Genomic DNA, 20,997 nt, shown 5'->3' with positions numbered 1-20,997 from the left:
CATCCTGAGATCCACCAAGGAATCCAAGGGACAGGAGTCAAGGATGTCGATGCCACCCTGAAGCAGAGGCTCTTCGGAAGGCTGAAGTGCAGTGGAGGCCCACTGAGCCTCACTGCCCAACCCAGACAATTGCTCTGATCATCACCAAGGCATTCCCAAAACTCCCAACTTCTCCACATGGTCCAACCAGAGGTCTGCCCAGCACAGAAACTAACAGGCCACATTGACACATGAGGAGCACAAATCACCTGAGAGACAGAGGATAAGAATTCAGGCTGAATCATTCATTTCCATCAGGCAGGATTGTCATGGCAGTGGTCTCTGGGCAGCTGTTGAATGCCAGACTAAGATAAACAGGCTGAGCTAAAGGTGTTCAGCTTTGGAGACCTGAAAATACCCCTCTGTTGGGAAGAGGGAGACATGGACCTCCTGGGCAGACACCTCTGCTCCATGTCCCACTGTAGGCCAAAACTCAGGTGGGCTGGGATAACTTCTGGCATTGACTGGTGTCTCATGGGACATTGCCCACAGGGTGGTCACCCAAGGCCATGGGCACTCACCTCACAGCCCTGGGGGAGTCACAGAAGTGTGGGAAGAGGGACCAAAGTCCCCTGTGACACATGTTCTCCATGACATGGCCTTGGCACACTGGGGAAGATGCTGCCAATAGGAAGAGTCTAAGTCCAAGGTCTGGAAATTCTACAAGGTCTACAGTGTCTACAAGTCCAAGATTTGGAGTTGTACATCTGCTTCCAGATGTATTTTTGCCTGTTTCGAGCCTCTAACTATAAAAAATCAAGATAAATACAAGGTTGGATTTGCTCACATTTGCCAGCCATGTGTTCTCTGGAGGCTGGTCACTGTGCCAGCCAGCATGTGTCCGTGGAAGGACTTCTGACAGGAGGTGCACTGGTAGGAGAATGTCCAGCAGGACAATCAAAGTGGGAATCTATTCTCTAGGAGAACACCAGGAGGGCCTGAGGTGAGATGGCCAAGGCAGCAGGGGTCTGGCTGCTGTCAGCTCCCACTGTGGGGAAGAGGAGCTGCCCAGGATGAGGGACACAGCATGAGCATGAGGACTGTGAGATGGTTGGACACGAGATGCTTGGACACGACATGGTTGGACATCAGGTGGTGTCTCCACCTCTGCAGAGTAAGGGAGTGGCAGGAGCCTCCGTATCCTGATGGGGACAGGGGACAAGGGGCTGGGAAGCAGCTTCTATGGCAAACAGCCCAAGTCTTGGCTTCTGGAGGAGATGGGGCACTCAAAGCTGCCTGGCCTAATGCTCACATCTCCAAGGAGCAGTTCTGGTAATCTCTTCCTCAGGGAAGTGGAATGCCATGGGATGCTCATGATCACAATTCCATGACTCTCCCTGCTCCCAGATGTTCTGTCCTGGAGAGCACTTGGCTCTGCTGTGGTTCACCTGCCTGGCACAGGAAAGGGAGATTTTAGGAGAGAGGCAGCCAGGCAGAGAGTTGCCAAGTGGTGAGCATGGGTGACAGGCCCAGAAGCGCTGGCAGGAGGGGACACGGAATCCCATGGTTGACATCCAGTGCCAGTTTGCCTTGGCTGTGGAGCAAGTCTTGGATCCCTCCAAATACAGAGATGCTCCCCTTCTCTGAGCTTCCTCACACAGTAAATGATTTTGTGAGCAATTTCTCCAGTTTTCTGTCACGATAAGACCAACACTTTCCATATCTTTTCACCTCGTGCTGGAAAGCCTTGAGATAAGCCAATGCCAAGTCCTGGGCTGGGCTTGTGCTAGGGCAGTTAAAGCAGCAGAAGAGTTTGGAGACTCTCCCCTAAGTGTGTGGATAAATGGCACCCCCAGCTCCTCAGCCAGGACTGTTCCCTGTAGGAGGAAGCAGATCAGCCCCAGGCACTGCTGGGCTGTGTCCAGCATTTTGGCTGGTCAGGACCTCAGCTGGTGTCCATCAGGCTGAGCCTTTCCTGTCCCACTCACTCCCAGCATGGAGGAGAAACCTTCCAGGAAAACCTCTAATGACCCTTGGGCAGGTCACTGGGGGTGGAAGGGCTCCAGAACTTGCTGGTGCTGAGCTCTGGCCACCTTCACTGGGTGCAGGGATCCCATCCCCCAGCTCAGCCAGCAGGGGTGGCCCTTACTGGGGAGGTGGCACAGGATGGTTTCTCTGAGGAAGGGCCACCTCAGAGGGAAGATGGCCAAGGAGGGCAACCCCACCTGCAGCTGGGGATTTCCAAGGTGCTGCTGGGAAGGAGGAGGCTGGGAAAGGGGTGATGGAGGCTGGAGTCTCTGTGTGGGTAGAGAAAAGATCCTGTGGCTATCCTACCAGAGAGCTGAAAGAGCAGAGGCTCCCAGAAGTGCCCTGCCAGAACTGGGGGTCCCCCAGCTGGGGTTGGCCAGTCCCCCTGGCCTGGAATACATGTGGCCCTGCAGCACACACAGCGTGCTGTGCCACAGAAGGGCCCAGCGAGGGCTCTGGCTGGCAGACTGTGACCTCCTGCCAACACAGCTGTCCTGCCTGGCACGGACAGCCACCAGGAGCCTGGAAATAAGCTTGGCAATAAGCTGCCAGTGGCTGGGCTGCCTGGTCATCCAGAGCCAACACTTCCCCAGGCATGGGATCACTCAGAGGAGCATTTGGGGCATCTACTGCCCTGTCTGAGGAGCTCGAGGCTGTGAAAATCATTCTGCAGGAGAATTAAGGGGTGGAAATGCTGTGGGGCTTCCCTCAGCAGTGCCCATGTGATCACAGGGACCCTTTGTCCAGGGCTGGCTGGGCTTTGGACCTCAGCAAACCAGCCACAACCTCAGCTGCTGTGGCCACTTCATGGGCTCAGAGCTCTCCTGGTGAAGGATAAGGGTGAGCTGGACCTAAACTGTACCTGTCAGGCACAGTGCAGAGGTAAAATTATTTCTAGAGCTTGCCCTGGATGCATGAGCGATTCTGAGATGTCCTCGCAAGCCTCCCTGCACCCAGCAAAGCCGACCATAAAGCTGCGGGCCACTAGGTGGACTCAGAACAAACCAGAATTGCGGGACAGAGCCATTCCCTGGCCGTCTGCCTCATCTCCGGGGAAAGCATCGTCAAAGCAGCGGCACCGTCAGCGACAGTCGTCCCAGGAGAGAACAGAGAAACAGCAGCGTGTGTCCAACTGGCCACTGCCTGGTCACCAGAGGTGGAAAATTAGCCAAAACTTAGTCACCAGGCCTTACTTGTCACAAAAATTTTGCCATCTCCCTGGGGGAGCTGACCCTCCAGGAGGAGTGAGCCAGGAACGTGGGGAACAGCTCTCCAAGCTGCACTGCTGATGGAGATCGTGTCCAAAGGAAACGATCACACTGGAAATCTTGGGGTTGCAGGACACACATCAAAGCACCACCGAGCACTGAGGTGGTTCTTGCCAGCCGAGCTGGTGAGCACAGTTAAGCCAGAAGATCTTGCCCAGCGTTACAAAAGAGGTCTGTGAGAGCAGAGCAGCTGACATTTCTGCACTGACCAGCCTTCCTCCACCTTCCAGTAGCCCAGGTCACAGTCACTCATGGCTGGGTAAAGGAAATCCATCTTTTCCAACAGAATCAAGCAGGTTGAATTATCATACGCTGCTCTGGGATAACCCTGCTGCAGGAACCAGCTGTTTCCACACAGCTGTTCCTCATGTTCTTCCCATCCCATCCCATCCCATCCCACTGTGGGGACACTGGAGCAGAGGCAAGCAATGGCCTGGGCAGGTGGGTGGGCCCTGGCTCTGCACTGGGGCTTGGGAACCAGGGACAGGGTTGTCCCCTGACACTGCTGCTCCCTCCTGCCTCAGCTCTGTAAGCTGGGACCATTCCAGCAGGGATAACCACTCCAGAGGTCCTGTGCTCAAGACAGAGCACACCCTGCTCCAGATATCTCCCTCTCATAGAGAGGCAAGATGTGAAGTGTGTCCTTCAGGACCATGGGAACAGGTTCCACTCCCGTGAGTGGGGAGCACAGGGTGTCCCTGCCTGGCCCAGCTCCCCTGGAAACATCTCCTGCGTAGGGTGGTCCCAGCAGGGACGAGCTGACATCTCCTCTTTCTGCAGAGCGGCATTTCTGGGATGCGTGTGGACAGCATCCCACCCCTGGCACCCCGAGAGGAGCAGCGAGCCTGGTGGTCTGGAGCATGGAGAGGCAGGAGTGCCGGGCACAGGCCCAGGCTGGACGCCAAAGGTGGGTGCAGGAAGGTGTGTGGGGTGTCCTTGGGGGGTTCTCACCTTCACTGGCTGGGGATGAAGAGCGCTGGGCATTGGTGGTGCTGGCTGAGCTCCTGTGCCATTGCTTTTGGCAGAGAAGGCTGATCAAAACCAGGGGAGCTGTAGGGTCTGGGATGTGGCAGGGTCTCAGATCTAGCAGGGGTCTGTGAGGGTCTCTTTGCTCTGCCAGCTATAGGAACCTTGCCCCAAAAGCAGCACAGAGGCCAGGTGGGGAGGGTTGGGGGACACACCAAGGCCCTGGCACCCCTATCAGTTCATACACTTCTATGCCACAGCCCTGAGCTGGGATGGGAGCCCAGGGCTTATCTGGGGTGGGACAGGAGTGAGAAGAGGAGCCCATGTGAACAAACTGGGCTTTGCCCAGCCAGGACAGAGGAGCATTAGCTGATATGGTCACTGGCTGTTACTGGGGTTATGAATGGTGCAAACCAAGCAGAAGAGAGTGGTCATGAGCTGCTGTGACTCTCCTTGGGCTGGCTGGAATGGAGGAGAGGGAGTATGGGGAAAGCTTTGCCCAGAACTCCAGTCCTGAGCCCAGAACATGAGGCTAGAGGTGGCTGACAGTCAAAGGAGCTGGGGTGGTCTGAGGGCTGGTGGCAGGAGTGTCACAGAAGTGTGGGAAGACAAAGAAAAGTCCATGTCAAGCTCCTTTGTGAGGAGGGTGCTGGGTGAGCAGCACATCCACAGCAGCCTCCCAAGGCCCAAGGCACAGCATGAGCTTGTCCAAAATTTTTTTTTTTTTTTTTTTTTTTTTGAGGAAACATCAGGTTTGAGGGCTCTGTAAGCCAGCAGGAAGGGCAAAGCAGAGCTGGGGGAAAGAGGCTGATGCTAGGGCAGGCACAAAGACAAACACCTGGAGATGAAGGTAGAGCAGACCCCTGGGAGAATAGGCCAGGGTGCTGGAACGCTGCAGGGGCTCAGGGTTATGTACTGGAGCTTCCATCTGCCATTTGGGCATCTGCACCACCATGGGCAAACACTGGAAGCTGCAAAACCCTTCTCCCCCTACATTCCTGGAAGAAGGTCACCCTGGCTACAGTTTTTGTTATTTTTGATGTGAGCAGTAAAGGTTTTTTCCCATCCACCCTCTCCAGGCCTATACCCCAGCATAAACAGGGGATTTGCAAGCAAGCACCCATGTGGGAACAGGAATGAACAGGGAAACTGGGATTATTTTTCTGGAGGAGAAGGATCTGAATGCCCAGAGCAGCCAAGCCCTACAACCTTCCCACTGACTGGAACAGGCTCCACCATGGGCTTTATGAAAGAGCGGGATCTGAGTGAAAAGGCATAAACTTGGTATCCAAACAGTGCTTCATCCTTTTTACCCAGCATTAGAAGCAATGTGTTTCCCTCCTTGGGGAATCCAAAGAAGCAGGCACACCCAGGCTGCCTGTGGGACCTGCACCCGCAGCTCCATGTCAGGCTGGCATGGCCAGGGTGGGCAGATATCTTTAGACCCTGCAAGAAGGGATGCTGTGGTGGTTGAAATCAGCACTCACTTCCACTATTGCCCCCAGCCCTGGCACAGCTGTCTGTGGGCATCCCCCTGCCCACACTGAGATCTGCTCCATCCATCCCTCCCAGTGAGGGAGGTGCTCTCATCCTGTCCCCAGCCCTATCCATGGCCACTTCTCTGCTTTGTTCTCCTGCCAGCCGTATCCTGTGGCTCTGCTTGCTTGTCTCCTCAGTGGCAGTGCTACTGGGCTGTTGGTGCCTCATCCCAGCCGGGCTCCTTGGGATGCTCTGGCTTCCTGGTGCCACAACACCAATACTTTTATCTAGAATGCTAATACATTTTCTTCCTCCTATTCTGTAAACATCATCTTGCCAGTGGTCCAAGAGAGAGCTGTCAGTCATCTCTTGCACCCCAGGACATTATTTTCTTGGCATCTTTTTTTTTTTCTCTAAATCATTAAATCTTTAAATAATTATTTTCTTCAGCCATCATTGGTCACTTAGTCAAACCCCGGGTCCTGCCCCAGCACTGAAGGTGCTGCAGGCCCGAGGTGGGAGGCAGTCCTTTGCCTCTGTCGGTGATCAGTGTAGGACCTCATATTTCAGAGTATTTCTATTTATCTCCTAGTTCCAAAAAGGTTTTTGAATAAAAACACCGAATTTCGGCATCGCTGATGACCTTGCAGGAGCCTTTTAAATGGCAGCCAAAGGTTGAACAGCACCATCTAGTGCACTCCCTCCCGAATCCGCCAGCGCCAGAGGGACGCCGGCTACACCCAGGCACATCCCTGCCGCTGGAAGGGAGCGCTGCATGCCGACAGCCCACCAGGCATCACCCCTCGGCCCCGGCTCGGGCCACCTTGCTCTGGGGGAGCCAGTGAGTCGCTACAAAGAGCAGAATTCATTTAGGGGTACTCTAGTCAGTGCTGAAGCCGATCCAAGCGGTTTCAGGCTCTGCAGATGGGATGTTGGAGAGCTTTGTGGGTCCCTACCTTGGCAGGAGGGGAGGTTGCTACAGAACACATCCCTTTGCAAGGGGGCTCTGGAATTGCACTGCACCGGTGCTGCCTGCATGCAGCACAGACTCTTCAGACCAAAGGCTGAGAGCAGTTCCTTTTCTCCAGTTTTTGCTGTTTGTTTCTTCCAGGCAGAAAGGAATGTGTGCATTGGGAGCTGGGAAGTGTCCAGCACCCCAGGTTCACATGGGGCCAGCTTCAGTGGCAGGGTGACACCAGGGGTACACAAAACACCACTGCCATCTCGGTGGTGGCACTTTTGGTGTAAGGGTGATATTTGGGGTGAAAGGCAGAGCTTCATGGTCAGCTGATGAAGAGGGGAAAATAACCAGGTTTGGTTCATTGGCTTCAAAGCCTGAGGTCTGCAGTCTGATTCCTCCAGCACACAGCCAGGAATGCTCAGTGTGGTTTATCACCTGTTTGATGTCCTCAGATAATCTGGAAGTGATTTTGGCCCCTGGTAGAGGGCAGGGGTAAGCCTCCTTGTCATGAGCCACCTGAGAGTTAAAAGGCAGGGAAAGGGCTCCAGAGGGCTCTCCCAGCCCCAAGCATCCCTGCTAGAGGACTAGAAAATAATGAGGCACCATGAGGGCTTGGCATCGACCTGTGGAATTTGCTTCCTGTGGCCTAGGAAGGGGCAGCTGCCTGGCTGCCTCTGCTGAGCAGAGCAGTGCTGGCTCTGCTTTCCCTGGGAGCATGCACAGAGTGATCCTGCACTGCTGGAAGGCACATGCCAGCTGGTCTGGAGGTCCCCTGCCTCTCTGCGTGCCTTGGGGGTGGGATGGGGGCTGGTCCTTACTCTGAGCTGTGTCCCCTGAGCTGGGGGAATGTGCCAGGAGCTGCTGGGAGCAAGATGAGCCTCCAGCACTTCTCCCACATCCCCCGGTTCAGCCCAGCCCAAGGAGCAGTAAAGAAGGTCAGGGAAGGATGGCAGCATGAGGAAGGGCATGTCAAGCCCCAGCATTTCAACCACCTCCATCCTGCTGCACCCAAACTGATTGCCCACCACCTCAGGGTCTCCCTTGCCACGCAGAAATCTTGCTCTGGTTTCTCAAATGAACTCAGTTCAAGCCATTAATCTTGCTGGACCTTCCTCTGGAAGATGAAAAGCTCTCTAACACCTCATTGTCTCTCACCCATGAAGTGGCTGAAGTGCTATAATGGAGGTGCCTCTGGGGCTCCTTTAAACTTGCTGGGGAGGCTGCGGGCCTCAGCTATCCCCCCTGCAAAGCAGGACTCACTTTTAACTCTCCTTCACCTCCTGATTCCTCAGCATGCTTTCCAAAACACAGATGCTGGAACCCTCCTTCTGTAGCACCCAGCCCCATCCCAGCTGGACATCCCCCATAGGGAGCCTGCTGCTCCCACATTATCCCTCCTGCCTCCTAAACTCACCGCGATGCGTCCTTGCCAGATCTCGGGTTTCCAGCAGAAGGGCCCTGTGTTCAGTGGGCAGACCCTTTCACAGCTGCTCTCATTCAAGCACGTTTTATTTGCCAGGGACTCGGCTTGTGAAGTTTTCTACAGCTGTCTTGACCTCGTCCATGTCTCCTGCCCCTCTCATTTCCCTCGCCCCAGCGTTTTTCTCAGCAGGGCTTTTTAATCTATTTCTAGACCATTGATGGAAATACTGAATAGCAGTGGGCTTCCCATCCAAGCCTGGACACCCACTGAGCGCGCTCCCATTCTGCAGGGATTCCCCATTGATGGCTGTCGGTTTGCCAGCTCCCAGCCCCTTTAAGGTGTCCCTCTTGATGTAGTATTGTGCTAATTTTTAATCAGAATAGTATATGGATTAAGTCACATGCCTGAACAGAGCCCAGGTCTATTATTTCTATGCCATAACCTTTATCAGCCAAACTTGTAATCTCTTCAAAGGATGACATCAGAGTTTGACAAGAGCTATTTTCTGGAAACTAGGCTGATTGCATTAATTATATTCCCATCCTTTAATTCTTTACTAGCTGAATCCCACATCAGCTTTTCTATTATTGCGCCTGAGATCAGCATTGCACTGCTATGTGTAAATCAGCTCCGAGCATCGTTCACATGAGAGACTGCAAGGAGCCACATCATCCTGCCAGGCTCTGTGCTGGGGTGGGATGGGGAGTGTCACTGCCCAGAGTGGATATTTGGGAGCTTCACAAAGCTGGAAAAATATGTTACATTTCCAAAAGTTTTCCCTAAATGCACTGAGGCAGGCAATGCACTGTGGCAGCATCATCACATAAGAAAGGAGAAACAGTCCCTACTGGAAATTATTCTGAGTTATTTCTGATTTTCAGAGGATTGTCTAGTGGCTTGTTTGCATGTTCAGCTTTTAGGATGGTATCTAGGGTCTGCCTGGCTTGGAGTCTATCATTGCTTTCCAGGGAAGACACACACTTTTGCACTTCCCTGTCACACTACTCTCATTTGATCTCTGCATCTGGCAATTCACTTCTTCTCCCTTCAGTGTCCCCATCACTGCAGCCTCAGAGCTGGTGCACCCTGCTCCACAGAACCAAACAACCCCGATTTGGGGAGTCTCCACGTGGTGTGACTCTTTCCAGTCCATGCAGTGCCACCTCTTGGCCAGCCCCTGATTTCTCCCCGCGGCCGTTGCCCAGCTCAGAGAAGCAGGACACACACTGCAGGTTCCAAACCAGCTCTAGTTGTTGTTGGAGGCAAGAGCAGCTGGTGGAGCGGTGCCCCTACATGCCCAGGCACACGGTGCGTGGTCCAAAATTTACAAAACTCAGGTGTGCCATGGCGTTCAATGTGGACAGAGCCGTGGAGGCTGGTGGTGTTTGAGGGTTGATGCCTTTCCTGGGCACAGCCCTTCGACGACACCCTGGAGGTCTCCGAAGTTTCTCTGGGGCCGTCTCTGCCCGGGATGCTCACGGGCTCCCAGGGCCGGACGAAGCCCTGGAGCCACTCAGCCCTTGAGGTGCCTACTACCCACCGGGGCTCTGCGGGAAGCCGAGCCCGAAGCCTCGGCCATGTGCCGGAGCTGTCCGGGGAGCTCAGCCCGTACACCCGGCAATGTGCTGCGGCTCCCGGGGCTCGATGCCTCCCGGGGCCGGGACCTCTGTGCTTCCCCGGGCCGGCCCTGCAGCGGGTGCGGGGCCTGCAGCCGGCCCGGGCCCCGCGTGCTGCCGCGCCGCCTCCCCGGGCCGGGCCGGGCCGGGCCGGGCCCGCTCCGCCCCGCTCCGGCCGCCGGTCCCGCAGTACCGGGCGGGGGCGCGGGGGGCGCGGCTGAGCCGCCGTGCCGGGCTGGGAGGCAGCGGCGCAGGCGGAGCGGAGCGGAGCGGGGCTCGGCTCGGCTCGCTGCTGCTGCTGCTGCTGCTGCTGTTCTCGCTCCCCGCCGCCGCCACCCGCCTGCGGCCGCGGCCATGGGCGTCCCGGGCCGCCCGCTTTGTGCCGCCGCTGCCCCTCCGGGCCGCCGCCGCCGCTGAGCCGCATGGGCCGGGCCCCGCGCCGCCCCGGGCCGCCGCCGCCGCTCCGCGCGGGTGAGTGAGGCGGCCCCGGCCCAGGCCCTGCGCCGAGGCCGCGCCGAGGCCGCCGCGGGCGGGAGCGCGGGGCCGCGCCGGGGCCGCCGAGCCGGGCTAGGCCGCCCCGGGCCCGGGGAAGGCCGGGCGGGCCGGGAGGGCGAGCGGGGCCGGGGGCGGCGGCGGGGGGGCGGCGCGGGCCGGGTCCCGCGAAGTTGCCCGGGGGGCGGCGGGGGCCCCGCGCGGCGCCCTGTCAGCGGCGGGGCCGCCCCGGAGCCCACCCGGCCCCGCGCCTCCCGCGGGGCGGCCGGGGGTCCCCTCCGGAGCCGGCCGGGCGGCTCGGCCGGGCGCCTCGCGTGTCCTCCGGGAGGCTTCCTGGGGCTGCCCCGGCCGGGGCGAGGAGCCAGCGCCGCCCCGCAGCAACAATGCCCGGCGTGGCTTTGGGGCTGCGGTGCCGCTGCGCCGGGGGTCCCCTTCACCCGACCGGGGGTCACCGAGGACCTGCACCGCAAACGGGGGGCGAGTCCTGCGCTCGCTTCCAGAAGCGGGGTGAAAACCGCCCAGAACCGCCCCGTGGTGCCAAAGCCCAGCCCCGTCCCGGGGTGCCAGGGCAGGGGCTGCGTGCCGGGGGCTCGGGCCGGGTGTGAGCGCGGCGCTGGCTCCTGCCGCGCTCCTCGCGGGGCCCAGCCATCCTCGCTGGCCGCTCCTGGGCTCGCTGGGTTGTTTCACGATGGACAGGTGGGCTCTAAGGACAGGCACGGCATCGGCGGCGGCTCTTGCCTTAGCCAGGATCAGGAATTGGGGGGGAAATGGTAAAGCATCCCAAAGATGTTCGTTGGTGTTGGGTTTGCTTTGAGAGGGAGGACGAGCTAAAATGTGTCTTTCCTGCTGTGTTTTTACATGCAATTGAGTTAATCCAGTGCAAGGAGTAATTTGTGAGGCTGCTGGTGCTCTGCAGTACGTGAGGATTAGAGGCTGAGGCTGTTCTGTAACACAAGGCTTTTGCTACTTGCTTTAAATTATGAGGTTAATTTGTTGAGCAGCAGAAGTACCAACCCTGGTATTGCCCTTTTCTTCCTTCCCTGCCTTCCCCATACCTTCCATCCTCCATATTGACTCATTGCACTTCTTTAAAAACATCGTACTTGATCAGGTTTCCTTGTCAGGGTGGTTTTCTCATCTTCCTTTGATGACCTGAAATTTTCCCAGGCTCGTAGCATGCAGTTCTGTTAGCGTAAATGAACCTTTTCTCAACGGCTTGCCTACAAAAAGCGGTGCTAGAACTGAGCTCCTGTACTAACATGCCCATCTGAAGCAAGAATGCAGTCCAGATGCCCAAAATATTAGGGTCAACGATGCATCTGGATTCCCCTAGAGCTAGACGAGGCGACGCAGCGTATTTCTGAAACGCAGAGATTTGTGAGGAATGTGGCGCTGGTATGTCACTTGAGCTACGAAAGCCACCTGTGTTTGATTAAGGTGCAGCCCTGCTTTCAGGACTAACTGGATGTTCTTTAATAATAATTTTCACAAGCCTTAAATTCCTGTTTAAGGATAAGAATTTCCTAGATCCATAGCCAGATAAAAACATGTTGCCTTTTTATGATCGGGTATACGTCCTGTCCAGGTAGGCAGTGCAGAAGAGCTGGTGGCAGTGCAGAAGATGGCATGTGTCCTGTGGTACCTGAGTATGGTTCTCTTGGATGTGGGCTGCCACTTGCCAGGGTCATGTATAAACCACCGTTGTTGGGAAATTGGCTGGTGTTTTAGCTTAGTGTCAACTGTATCAGCGATGCCAAATTCTGGATATAAAGTTTTGGGATATTCTGTAACTGTCCTTGTTAGCCTCTGCCTGGTTTGAGCTCGATTCTGTGCTCTCAGAAGTTACCAAGCCATTGATTCTGCTGAAAAAGAGGTGTTAGTACAGTAGAGGTGCAGAGCATAACCACTAGTTTGTTGTCTTAGAGTGTTTATTTCCAGTGATACTCGCTTATTTTTTCCTCATCTGTTTCAGCCGAACAAACTTGTTCACCTTGGAGCTACAAATATTGGTGACTTGAGATTGGCGCTCATCCCCCACTGTTCCCACGCAAGCAAGGACCAGAAAAATGAATATCCAGGGGAAAGGCTTCCCCTTGGACCTCGGAGGAAGCTTCACTGAAGATGCTCCAAGGCCACCGGTTCCTGGTGAGGAGGGGGAGCTCGTGTCCACAGACCCAAGGCCAGTTAGTCATGGTTTCTACTCCGGTAAAAGTGATGTGGTCAGAAATGAGACGTCCACGGCAACACCGAGGCGCTCAGATTTGGATTTGGGGTACGAGCCCGAGGGGAGTGCCTCGCCAACTCCACCCTACCTGAAGTGGGCCGAGTCACTGCACTCCTTGCTGGATGACCAAGATGGCATCAACCTCTTCAGGACTTTCCTGAAACAGGAGGACTGTGCAGATCTGCTGGACTTTTGGTTTGCCTGCAGTGGCTTCAGAAAGCTGGAGCCGTGCGTGTCTAATGAGGAAAAAAGACTCAAGCTGGCAAAAGCCATTTACAAAAAATACATCCTCGACAACAATGGCATTGTGTCCCGGCAGATCAAACCGGCCACAAAAAGCTTCATCAAAGACTGTGTCATGAAACTGCAGATTGACCCTGACATGTTTGACCAGGCCCAAACAGAGATTCAGTGCATGATAGAAGACAATACCTACCCTTTGTTCCTTAAGTCAGATATTTATTTGGAATACACAAGGACAGGTGGGGAAAGTCCAAAAATTTATAGCGATCCGAGCTCAGGGTCTGGGACAGGTAAAGGGCTACCTGGTTATCTGCCAACACTGAATGAGGATGAGGAGTGGAAATGTGACCAAGAGGCCGAGCCCGAGGCCAGCAGGGACTCGGCGCCTTCCAGCAGGCTCACGCAGAAGCTGCTTCTGGAGACGGCCACGCAACGAGCGGCCTCGGCCCGGCGCTACAGCGAGGGCAGGGAGTTCAGGTAGGTGGGGAGTGGGTCGGGGAGCTGCCATGGGCGTGGGGGACATGGGAAACCTTGGAAGACCATGGTTGCTGGGGAGCATCCACATTGTTACAGGATGGCATTGCCGAGTGGTTTGATGGAGTGCAAAGCTTCGTTTGAAACTATTCGCAGGTTGTTTTGAAGGTGTCTTTGGCTGTTCCTGTCTGATAGTGCCAGATCATCCCTGCAGCATATATTTCACCTGGAGAAACTGCTGCTGGAGGTGTTTTGGAGGCAGGTAGGGCTTGGTGGATAGTGCAAAGCCATTGGTAGCTTTCATGCACGTGCAGGTGGCTGGGCAAGCTGCAGTGCCAGGTTTGCTGAAGCCTGCACCAGCAGAAGGTCAGGTACTGTAACATGGGCAGGTACAGCTGGTGGTGACACTTCTGTGTAGAAATTGTCATGAGCCACAATTGGGAGCTCACAGGAACTAGATACCCTCACCTTGGTGATGGGAGTAGGAGTGAAGCAGCATTGATGGTGCTCCCTGATAATGCTACTGCTTTGCATATGAGATTTCCAGCATTGAATTCTAACGGTGTCAGAGTCAGAATCCCCATATCCAGTTAAAACCATGCCCTGCTTGAAGCCCTTCCCTTCATGAAAGTAATTGCTGGGCTTTTTTAACTGTAGGACTTGTACAGTTCTGCAGCCTGTTTTCTTCTGGGTCCCCCACCCACTTCCAGCCAACATGGATTTTGAAACTTGCTGAGAGCTCAGTTAAAATTCCAGACAATTAACTTAGCAGGGAGCTCTCTGGGATCAATAAGCATGTGTGTGTCTAACCCTTGCTGAATCAACAGAACCCAGCCAGAATACATTCCTACTTTCCCCCCCCCCTTTTTTTAAAATAAAATCTCCTTGTTTTAAGACCTGCTTAGGCTAAAATCTGACACTTTGTGAAGATTACGAAATGAAGTAGCTGAACTGTCCTCTTCAAAGCCTCCTGCCTTATGAAAAGCATTTCTGTGTTTAATCTCCCTCAGCCGTCCCTTTAGGCTGGCAGCTGGAAGCGCATCCCGCCCCACGCAAGGTCTCGGCGCCTTTCAGTTGGCAAAATGTTCTCGGTTTGATTCTTGTTTTCTTACAGATTTTGAGGAGGGGATGTTGTATGTGAAACTCATGGGGGGGGGGGGGAAGGGAATTCATGTGGGCTCCTGCTGTTTTAATCAGGAGTCAGAAAAAAAATATCCCAGTGTCTTGGGACTTTCCCATGGAATTAATAAAAACCTTGAATGTGTCTTGAAGTGTATTTCACTGAACAGTTGGGTGCTCACCATAAATGAAGGATTAGAAAAGTCTCTGATTTAAGTATCTTTTTATTTAAGCAATAATGGTGTTAAGATTCAAAATAACTTACTTGAGGGTCAGCTGTGTTTAGTGTCCTTACCAGACCAGGTAGTAAATCCTGTGTGTTACACTGAGCTGTTTGGCTCCAGCTTCGAGAAGAAGGTGCACTTCACCCATTATCTGAATATATCTGTGCCAGGTTGTAAAATGGTTTAAGAAATGTGCTGTGAAATAGAAGTGTTTTGAAGTAGAGTTCATCAGTCCTGGGCATTTTCTTAGGAGATTGGAACAATGTGAAATAAATCTTTACCTGGAGGATGGAGATCAGAGAAAACATGTGGCTATTAATTTGCAGTGTCCAACAGCCTGTCATTGTGGCTACTGACACTCTGCTGACCTGTGGGGTAAGGAGGCAAGGAAATGTTTGCCCTTCTCACCAGAGAAGGAGTCACTTCTCAGCCTGGATTAGCTAAAGATAAGGGATTTATTTTATTTTTTAAATGCTGGTCTGTCAGCTTCTGTGGTGTCCAGAGCATTGCCATGGAAGATGCTGCTTAACTGCATAAGCTCTGCATTTTTTAATTCTAAAGAACTGCTCAGATACTAATTTATGAGGTGATTGTTCCTCTTTGAGCAAGACCTTGTGGTTGAATTAACTCTCTTCCTGGATGTTGTATAGCAATGCTGTCTTGAACAAGCTGGTTTTTAGGGACTTCTTGTTCATTTACTTTCTCACCTGAGGAAGTGTGCTGGAAGCTCGGGAAGCTGCTTCCAGCAGAAAGCAATGGCTGTGTGCAGCATTTGAAAAGCTGGGTCCCAATTTATTTTGAAAATTTCCACAAATGTCTTTTTTTTTGGTGTATGTGTGCAAGAATTTCTCATTTCTCTTCTTTGGGGAATGTTGAAATAAGCTGTTTTGCATTATATCTCAGGGCCTGTTTAATCTTCCCAAGATTTAACTTCTATTCCTTGGCTTCCATGGAAACCCTAAATAAAGAGGAATCTAAGCAAATGCAATAGAAGTATTTCTCTGTTAGCAAATGAGCATCTTGAATCATCTCCAGGTTTTTTTCAGCAGAAAGTTCATAAATCTTGATGCAGTAGCTCTGCTCTCGGGAGAACAAATGTAAAAAATTCCTCAAATGGCAGAAGACAACCCGTTATTAGCGCTGGATATTTTTGAAGGTGTGCAAGTGTGCAGGCAGATTTGAGAATACCCTGAAGCCAAAAGCATCGCTGTTACCCACTGTGTTTTTGTATGCGTCGGAAAAGGCCAATAGTCATTATCGTTAGGCTCCTGCAAATTAATTGGACATTGGTTATGGATCAGTGAACTTCAAAGAGGGTAACCCCCGAAGATCTCGGGCATTAACTCGCAGCTTCCGAAAGTGACACTAACATGGTTGTGAGGGCGGCTAAATCGTTCATTAACCTTCTTCCGACACGCCGGGACAGCGTTCCTCGGAGCTGGAGAGCAGAAATTAAACCTGTGCCTGAGAACCGCCTGCAGCCTGCTCCTCGAGCGCTCCAGCAAAACGCAGCCCCTGAAACCGTTGGAAGTTTGGTGCTTGGTGGTTTGCTCGAGTCTTTTGCTGGGGTGGGTTTCTTGTGCTCTCTCTTTAGCTCTGTGTGGGAAGGGGCTCCCATCCCATTCCCAAAGCATCGGAGAGCAGCGCTCTCACAGGCCTTGCCTTTGCCTTCTTCTGTGGTGGGAAGGGAGGATAGCATATGGTGTTACCTGCCAGCAGCTCTGCTGTCATCTCTCCTGAAAAGCAGGCAAACAGAGATTTGTGTTAGTTCTGCTTTGGGTTTTGACCCTTTCCATGAAGTGCATAGTATTGAAGAGGAAGCATGGATGATGGTGATTAGTGGACATGTGGTGGTGGGTGAAGTCTCCAGTTGTTGGATTTTGAGGAATGTTGGTGGTGGAGCTGCTGGACACGGATGGAGAAATTTCTCAGCATGGGATTTGATATACACAGGGGGTTGTTTGTTTTTTTAAAGGAGCTGGCTTCAAGCTTTAATTTCCACAGTGCTGAGCTGACTAAGCTCACTGCGTTTCACAAGTGTTGGTGGTTCAAATGGAAAGGGTGGGTGATGTGGTTCTCCAGACCGGTAGGAATCACCAGGAGACTCCTTGTGCCTGTGCCCACGTGCTGGCAGCCTCTCTGGACACGTGGGAGAGCAGCTCTCCCCAAAACACACAGCCAGTACTTCATGATGGGGTGTGCAGAGGAGGCAAGTGGAGAAAAGCTTTAGAGGGATGTGACAACCTCTGGTCTGGCATAATGTGACAAACTAATGTGTAGAGGCTGGTCCAGGGAAAGCACAGGATCTCTCTGTGGCTTAGGGAGCATAAACGGTCCAGCGGTCAGAAGCTGGGGCTGCACCAGGAAGAAGCTGGCTGAAGTCTAGCTGGCAGCCCTAATTTTGAGGTTGGCTGCTTCGTTCATAATTAAATATTAAATTGCACACCTCTGACTCAGGACTGTGTGGTGTTGAAGGAATTGGTGTTAATTGTACTGACCAGTTGGAAAACTGAGGATGCAAAATCACAAACACCGGTGCAGGAGCAGTTGTATATAGAGAATTTAAAGATGTGTTACCCTCTTATTGATGTTTCTTTTAGCTGGAGAGGCAGCACATGCATCTTGGAGTTAGGCTGTTGGAGCTTCATGGAAGCTTGTTTGTAGGAAGAAATCAGCTACTGAAAGTTAGACCCATATGTAAAGTTGGGAATGCTTGTCTTGAATTAAAATTGCTGGACCCACAGTATCACTTATAATCAGTACAACCCTGTTTGGAATCCTTGTAGAGCAGTGGCTGTTTCCAGTTTTAAAGAAAATAAGTTTGGGTTCTGCATTGTTCTTGAGAGAAGTCAGTGATTCCATCAGGGAGGAAGTCTGGTGCTAAGAGCTCTGAGTGGTAATTTAGTGGCTGAAGCACTCTAAGATATACAGGACAGAGACTGATGGTGTTTTTGCACAGAAGTTCACGCCAGCTTTTTGAAATATATTGTTAAGCTGATGAAACTTCTGCATGGAAATGCTTACATTACATTAGCAGTGTAAAGTATTTATGCTAGTGGTTGCCAAGTTTTAAAATAGATTTTATTTGAAGAAGAATACCTTTTGTGCCCACAGCTTTGCCTCCACACAAATCAAGATGAAGAAGTGGTGTGTTTGTGTTTGGTTATAGATCAGTGCTTTGGCTTCTTTTTAAAGACAGGTAGTTAAGCTTTTAGCACTCTCATTTGATAAATGAGTAGTGTTTTCTTCATCCTTCCAGCAAACAAAACCTTGTTTTGTTGTGATTGACTTTTATTTGGGTTACAGAATATTTTCTCTTGAAAGCCCAAGAGGGAAGTTCCATCCTCCTTTTTGGTCCTGGGGAGATTCAAGTTGGACATGGTGAAAAACATCTTGGGAGCATGAGGAGTGGTAATCTCTGTCCTTGGAGAGCCTCATAGCTGGGTTAGACAGAGCTGTGGCCTGACTGGTCCAGTCCTGGTGATGGTCCTGTTTTATTGTGTGCTTACAGTGATGGCACAAATAATGAAATTCTATATTTTGAGAAGACTGGTTTGAGTTCTGCCTGGTTTCAGAAAGAATGGGGTGCTGAAATGCTGAGTGGGAGCTGAACCAATGCCAGGATGCTGAGAAGTGCACCCAGGAGGTGGCCACGGGGTGGGAACACCTTGGTTTTGATCTGCCGTTCAACTTGGCTTTATGTTTTAAGAGTTTCTTTGTTGTTACTATAATGGACTAATCCCTTGAATAATTAGTTGCCATTGGACATTTTAAGAATGACTGCCTCTTGGATGTTTTCCTTTAATAGTCTGTTAGATTCTGGATTTATTAACTATTGAGACAGACTGTGAAATCCTGTTAGGGCAGACTTTTTTGGTGGAAAAGGGACTGAGAGTGGTGTGGGGGTGCTGGGGGAACACACACTGGCCCCATTTTAGGTTTGAACTGTTGACTTCCCACCTTCCCAAGAAGTCCTGGCTGTCCACTGGGCTGGGTCAGTGGCTCCTGCAACACATGATGGTCTTGGGTCATCCCTAGGTTTGGGGCTTCAGAAGGTGCTCCAAGACGTTACAGTACTGTAGATGCCTGGTGCAAAGCCAGTCATGCAGTCACCACCCATTTAAAATAAATCATGGACCTGGATTTATTACTGTTGGTGGAAAAATCTGGTTTCAGAAGTGACCATGTGTAATGCAGAAAATTGCTGTGTTTAAAAAAAAAAATCAGAACAGAGGTGCTGATATCCTAAATCGGTTCCTGGATATATCATTGGATTATTAGGCTCATCCTTAAATCCATTAAGCAAATTACAGTTAATCAGTCAAATAAAAGAAGAAAGATCTTTTGCGAGGCCCTGTCTTTTGAGCCATGTAGAAGCTGTAGTAATATTTTAATTTTCCATCTGTCAGTGAATGTATTCAGTCACTTTGCTTCCTTATGTGGAGGATTTGAAATTAGAAACTGAGGTTAATTATCTGCATTAAATGAAATATGTGAAGACCACAAAAGCAAAAACCTTCACAATTTGGTATGGTCTGTTAAGCTAGGCAGGCTGCTTCAGAAGGAGAGGGGTTATTTTTCCCTGGTTTTGTTCTGATTGAAGGGTTTTAGTCACAGTAATTGAAATGATTAAAAAGTCAAATTGCTGGTGAATATAATTCTGAGCATCTCTCTGAAAAGATGTGACACTTGGTTGAGAACAGGGGTTTGCTCAGCCTGGTCTGGCAGCGTGGAACAGCCCATATTGTGCCACCCCAGCGTGGGTGAGGCTGATTGTCCTTGGTGCCACTTTATCCACCTCTTCCATGGCAATGGGATGTTGGAGCTCTGCTGCAGGGTTAGTAGAGATGATTTGGAAGTGGAACAATGCCAGATGAAAGCTACACTTTTGAACTTATCAAATACAAAGTATGTCTGACACCATCTATCCTAATGCTATAAATTAGTTAATTAATGCTTGCTTCACTTGGAAGTGCAGCTTTGGACTCTACAAAGATCACGCTCCTGGAAATACACATTCCCACAGCAGTCAGCTGGGTTTGAGGTGATTTGTTTGTGAAAAGGCTCATTTTATTCCTCATTTGCAGTACACACATGGCTCAGTTCCTCTGGGGGACTGCAGTATCCATCTCCCGCACATTAGGTGCAAAGCTGCCCCTTCCTTCACTGGTGCAGCCCTGAATGCCCAGCTCAGGGAACTTCAGGAAAGATCTGACTCTTCTGGAGACACAGATCTTGTTCTCCTCCTGTGTGCCAGAGTGAGCTGCTCTGCCTGAAGTCACACTCAGAAATTAAATTGTTGCAGGTCACGCTTGTGTGTAAAAGCAAAACCATCGTTCCTCACAGCCCTGGTCTGGATCCCTCACTGTTGTAAGCCAGTAATGAACTGAAGTAGAACCTTTGCAGTTTTAAGTCAGATTATCCGAATTCTATAAAAGCCGCACAGAAATTGGATTTTACCTTTGAAGACTCCAGATTACACTTTTGTGGTAAGACCTGGAATTTCTTGGTCCCCTGGCTCCCAAGATACAACCTGGTCTCAAAGTATCAGTTTTTTGAAGGTCTTCATCTGATCTAAATAGCTAATAGATGAAGAGCTTTCATCTACCCTGATGATAGGCAGTGGAGGGAGGCAAAGCTATAGCTAGAGGAAAAAACCTCTTTGAAATACCTGAGTGAGACCTACTGGTTAGCAGCACAGCCTCATGTTAGTTTCTGGATCTACATCCAGAGCTAATGACCAGCAACTACTGGGTTTTATCCTCCATCCCTCCCACCCCCACGTATTCCCTGCCCTGTTGTAGACTGGAAAGTCAGTCCTCTCCCTCTCTCCATCTTCATTTTCCTTCTTTTCTGGAGGTTCAGTTTTCTGTCCTTTATCTCCAGCACATGTTTAGAGGAATGCTGGTGCTGGAATGAGAAGAGCAGTATGACCGGGCAGGTGGGACTGCCTATTTTCCAGCACTCCATGTTTAGGTTGGGTTAGGTCTGCTGGAAAACCGTGTCTTTAGTGTTAAACAGATTTGCCCTTTTCAGTCATAAATTTTCATTGTTTTCTTGTCCGGCTGTCAGCCTGTTGGACTGGGGGAGATTTGTCTGGAAGAGGAGCTTCCTTGTTCTGCCATTGCTGCCAGCCTGGTACAGGCTGTTGCTTTGGGACCTCTGTGGGATTGATTGCTTGGATAGCCAAGGACCAGATAAGCTATGGCTGCCCCATCTCTGGAAGTGTCCAAGGCCAAGTTGGACGGGGCTTGGAGCAACCTGGGATAGTGGAAGGTGTCCCTGCCCATGGCAGGAGGTGGAACGAAATGAGCTTTACAGTTCTTTCCAACCCAAACCATTCCATGATTCTATCACCTCTCCAAGGTTTCACAAGCAAAGTATGAATCAGAGCCAAGTCACGGGAGAGCTCCTAGGAAATACAGGTAGGATCCATGGAGAGAGGTGTGGGGACTCGGGATCCAGCTGTAGCTGCTGCATTTGATCAACTTTGTCCTGGCT

General features: G+C 51.8%; 1 protein-coding gene across 5 annotated transcripts in view; it reads left to right on the top strand.

The window, feature by feature from the left end:
* AXIN1 (axin 1) overlaps positions 1 to 20,997 on the top strand; it is an 84,086-nt gene that overhangs the window by 2,837 nt on the left and 60,252 nt on the right. For 2 of the 5 annotated variants that reach the window (XM_068206600.1, XM_068206599.1), the window contains exons 2-3: positions 4,056 to 4,182; positions 12,185 to 13,156. In XM_068206600.1, coding sequence (XP_068062701.1) covers positions 12,279 to 13,156 — 878 coding nt within the window. In that variant the 5' untranslated portion in view covers positions 4,056 to 4,182; positions 12,185 to 12,278. Of the gene's footprint in view, positions 1 to 4,055; positions 4,183 to 9,918; positions 10,192 to 10,962; positions 10,983 to 12,184; positions 13,157 to 20,997 lie in introns of those variants that run through there. The other 3 variants (XM_068206602.1, XM_068206598.1, XM_068206601.1) reach the window with 3 other exon arrangements.

Source organism: Anomalospiza imberbis, chromosome 16 (genome assembly GCF_031753505.1).
Source record: "Anomalospiza imberbis isolate Cuckoo-Finch-1a 21T00152 chromosome 16, ASM3175350v1, whole genome shotgun sequence".
Classification (NCBI taxonomy): Eukaryota; Metazoa; Chordata; class Aves; order Passeriformes; family Viduidae; genus Anomalospiza; species Anomalospiza imberbis.
Note: the sequence above shows the minus strand (reverse complement) of the source record. Positions and strands in the feature narration are given on the sequence as shown.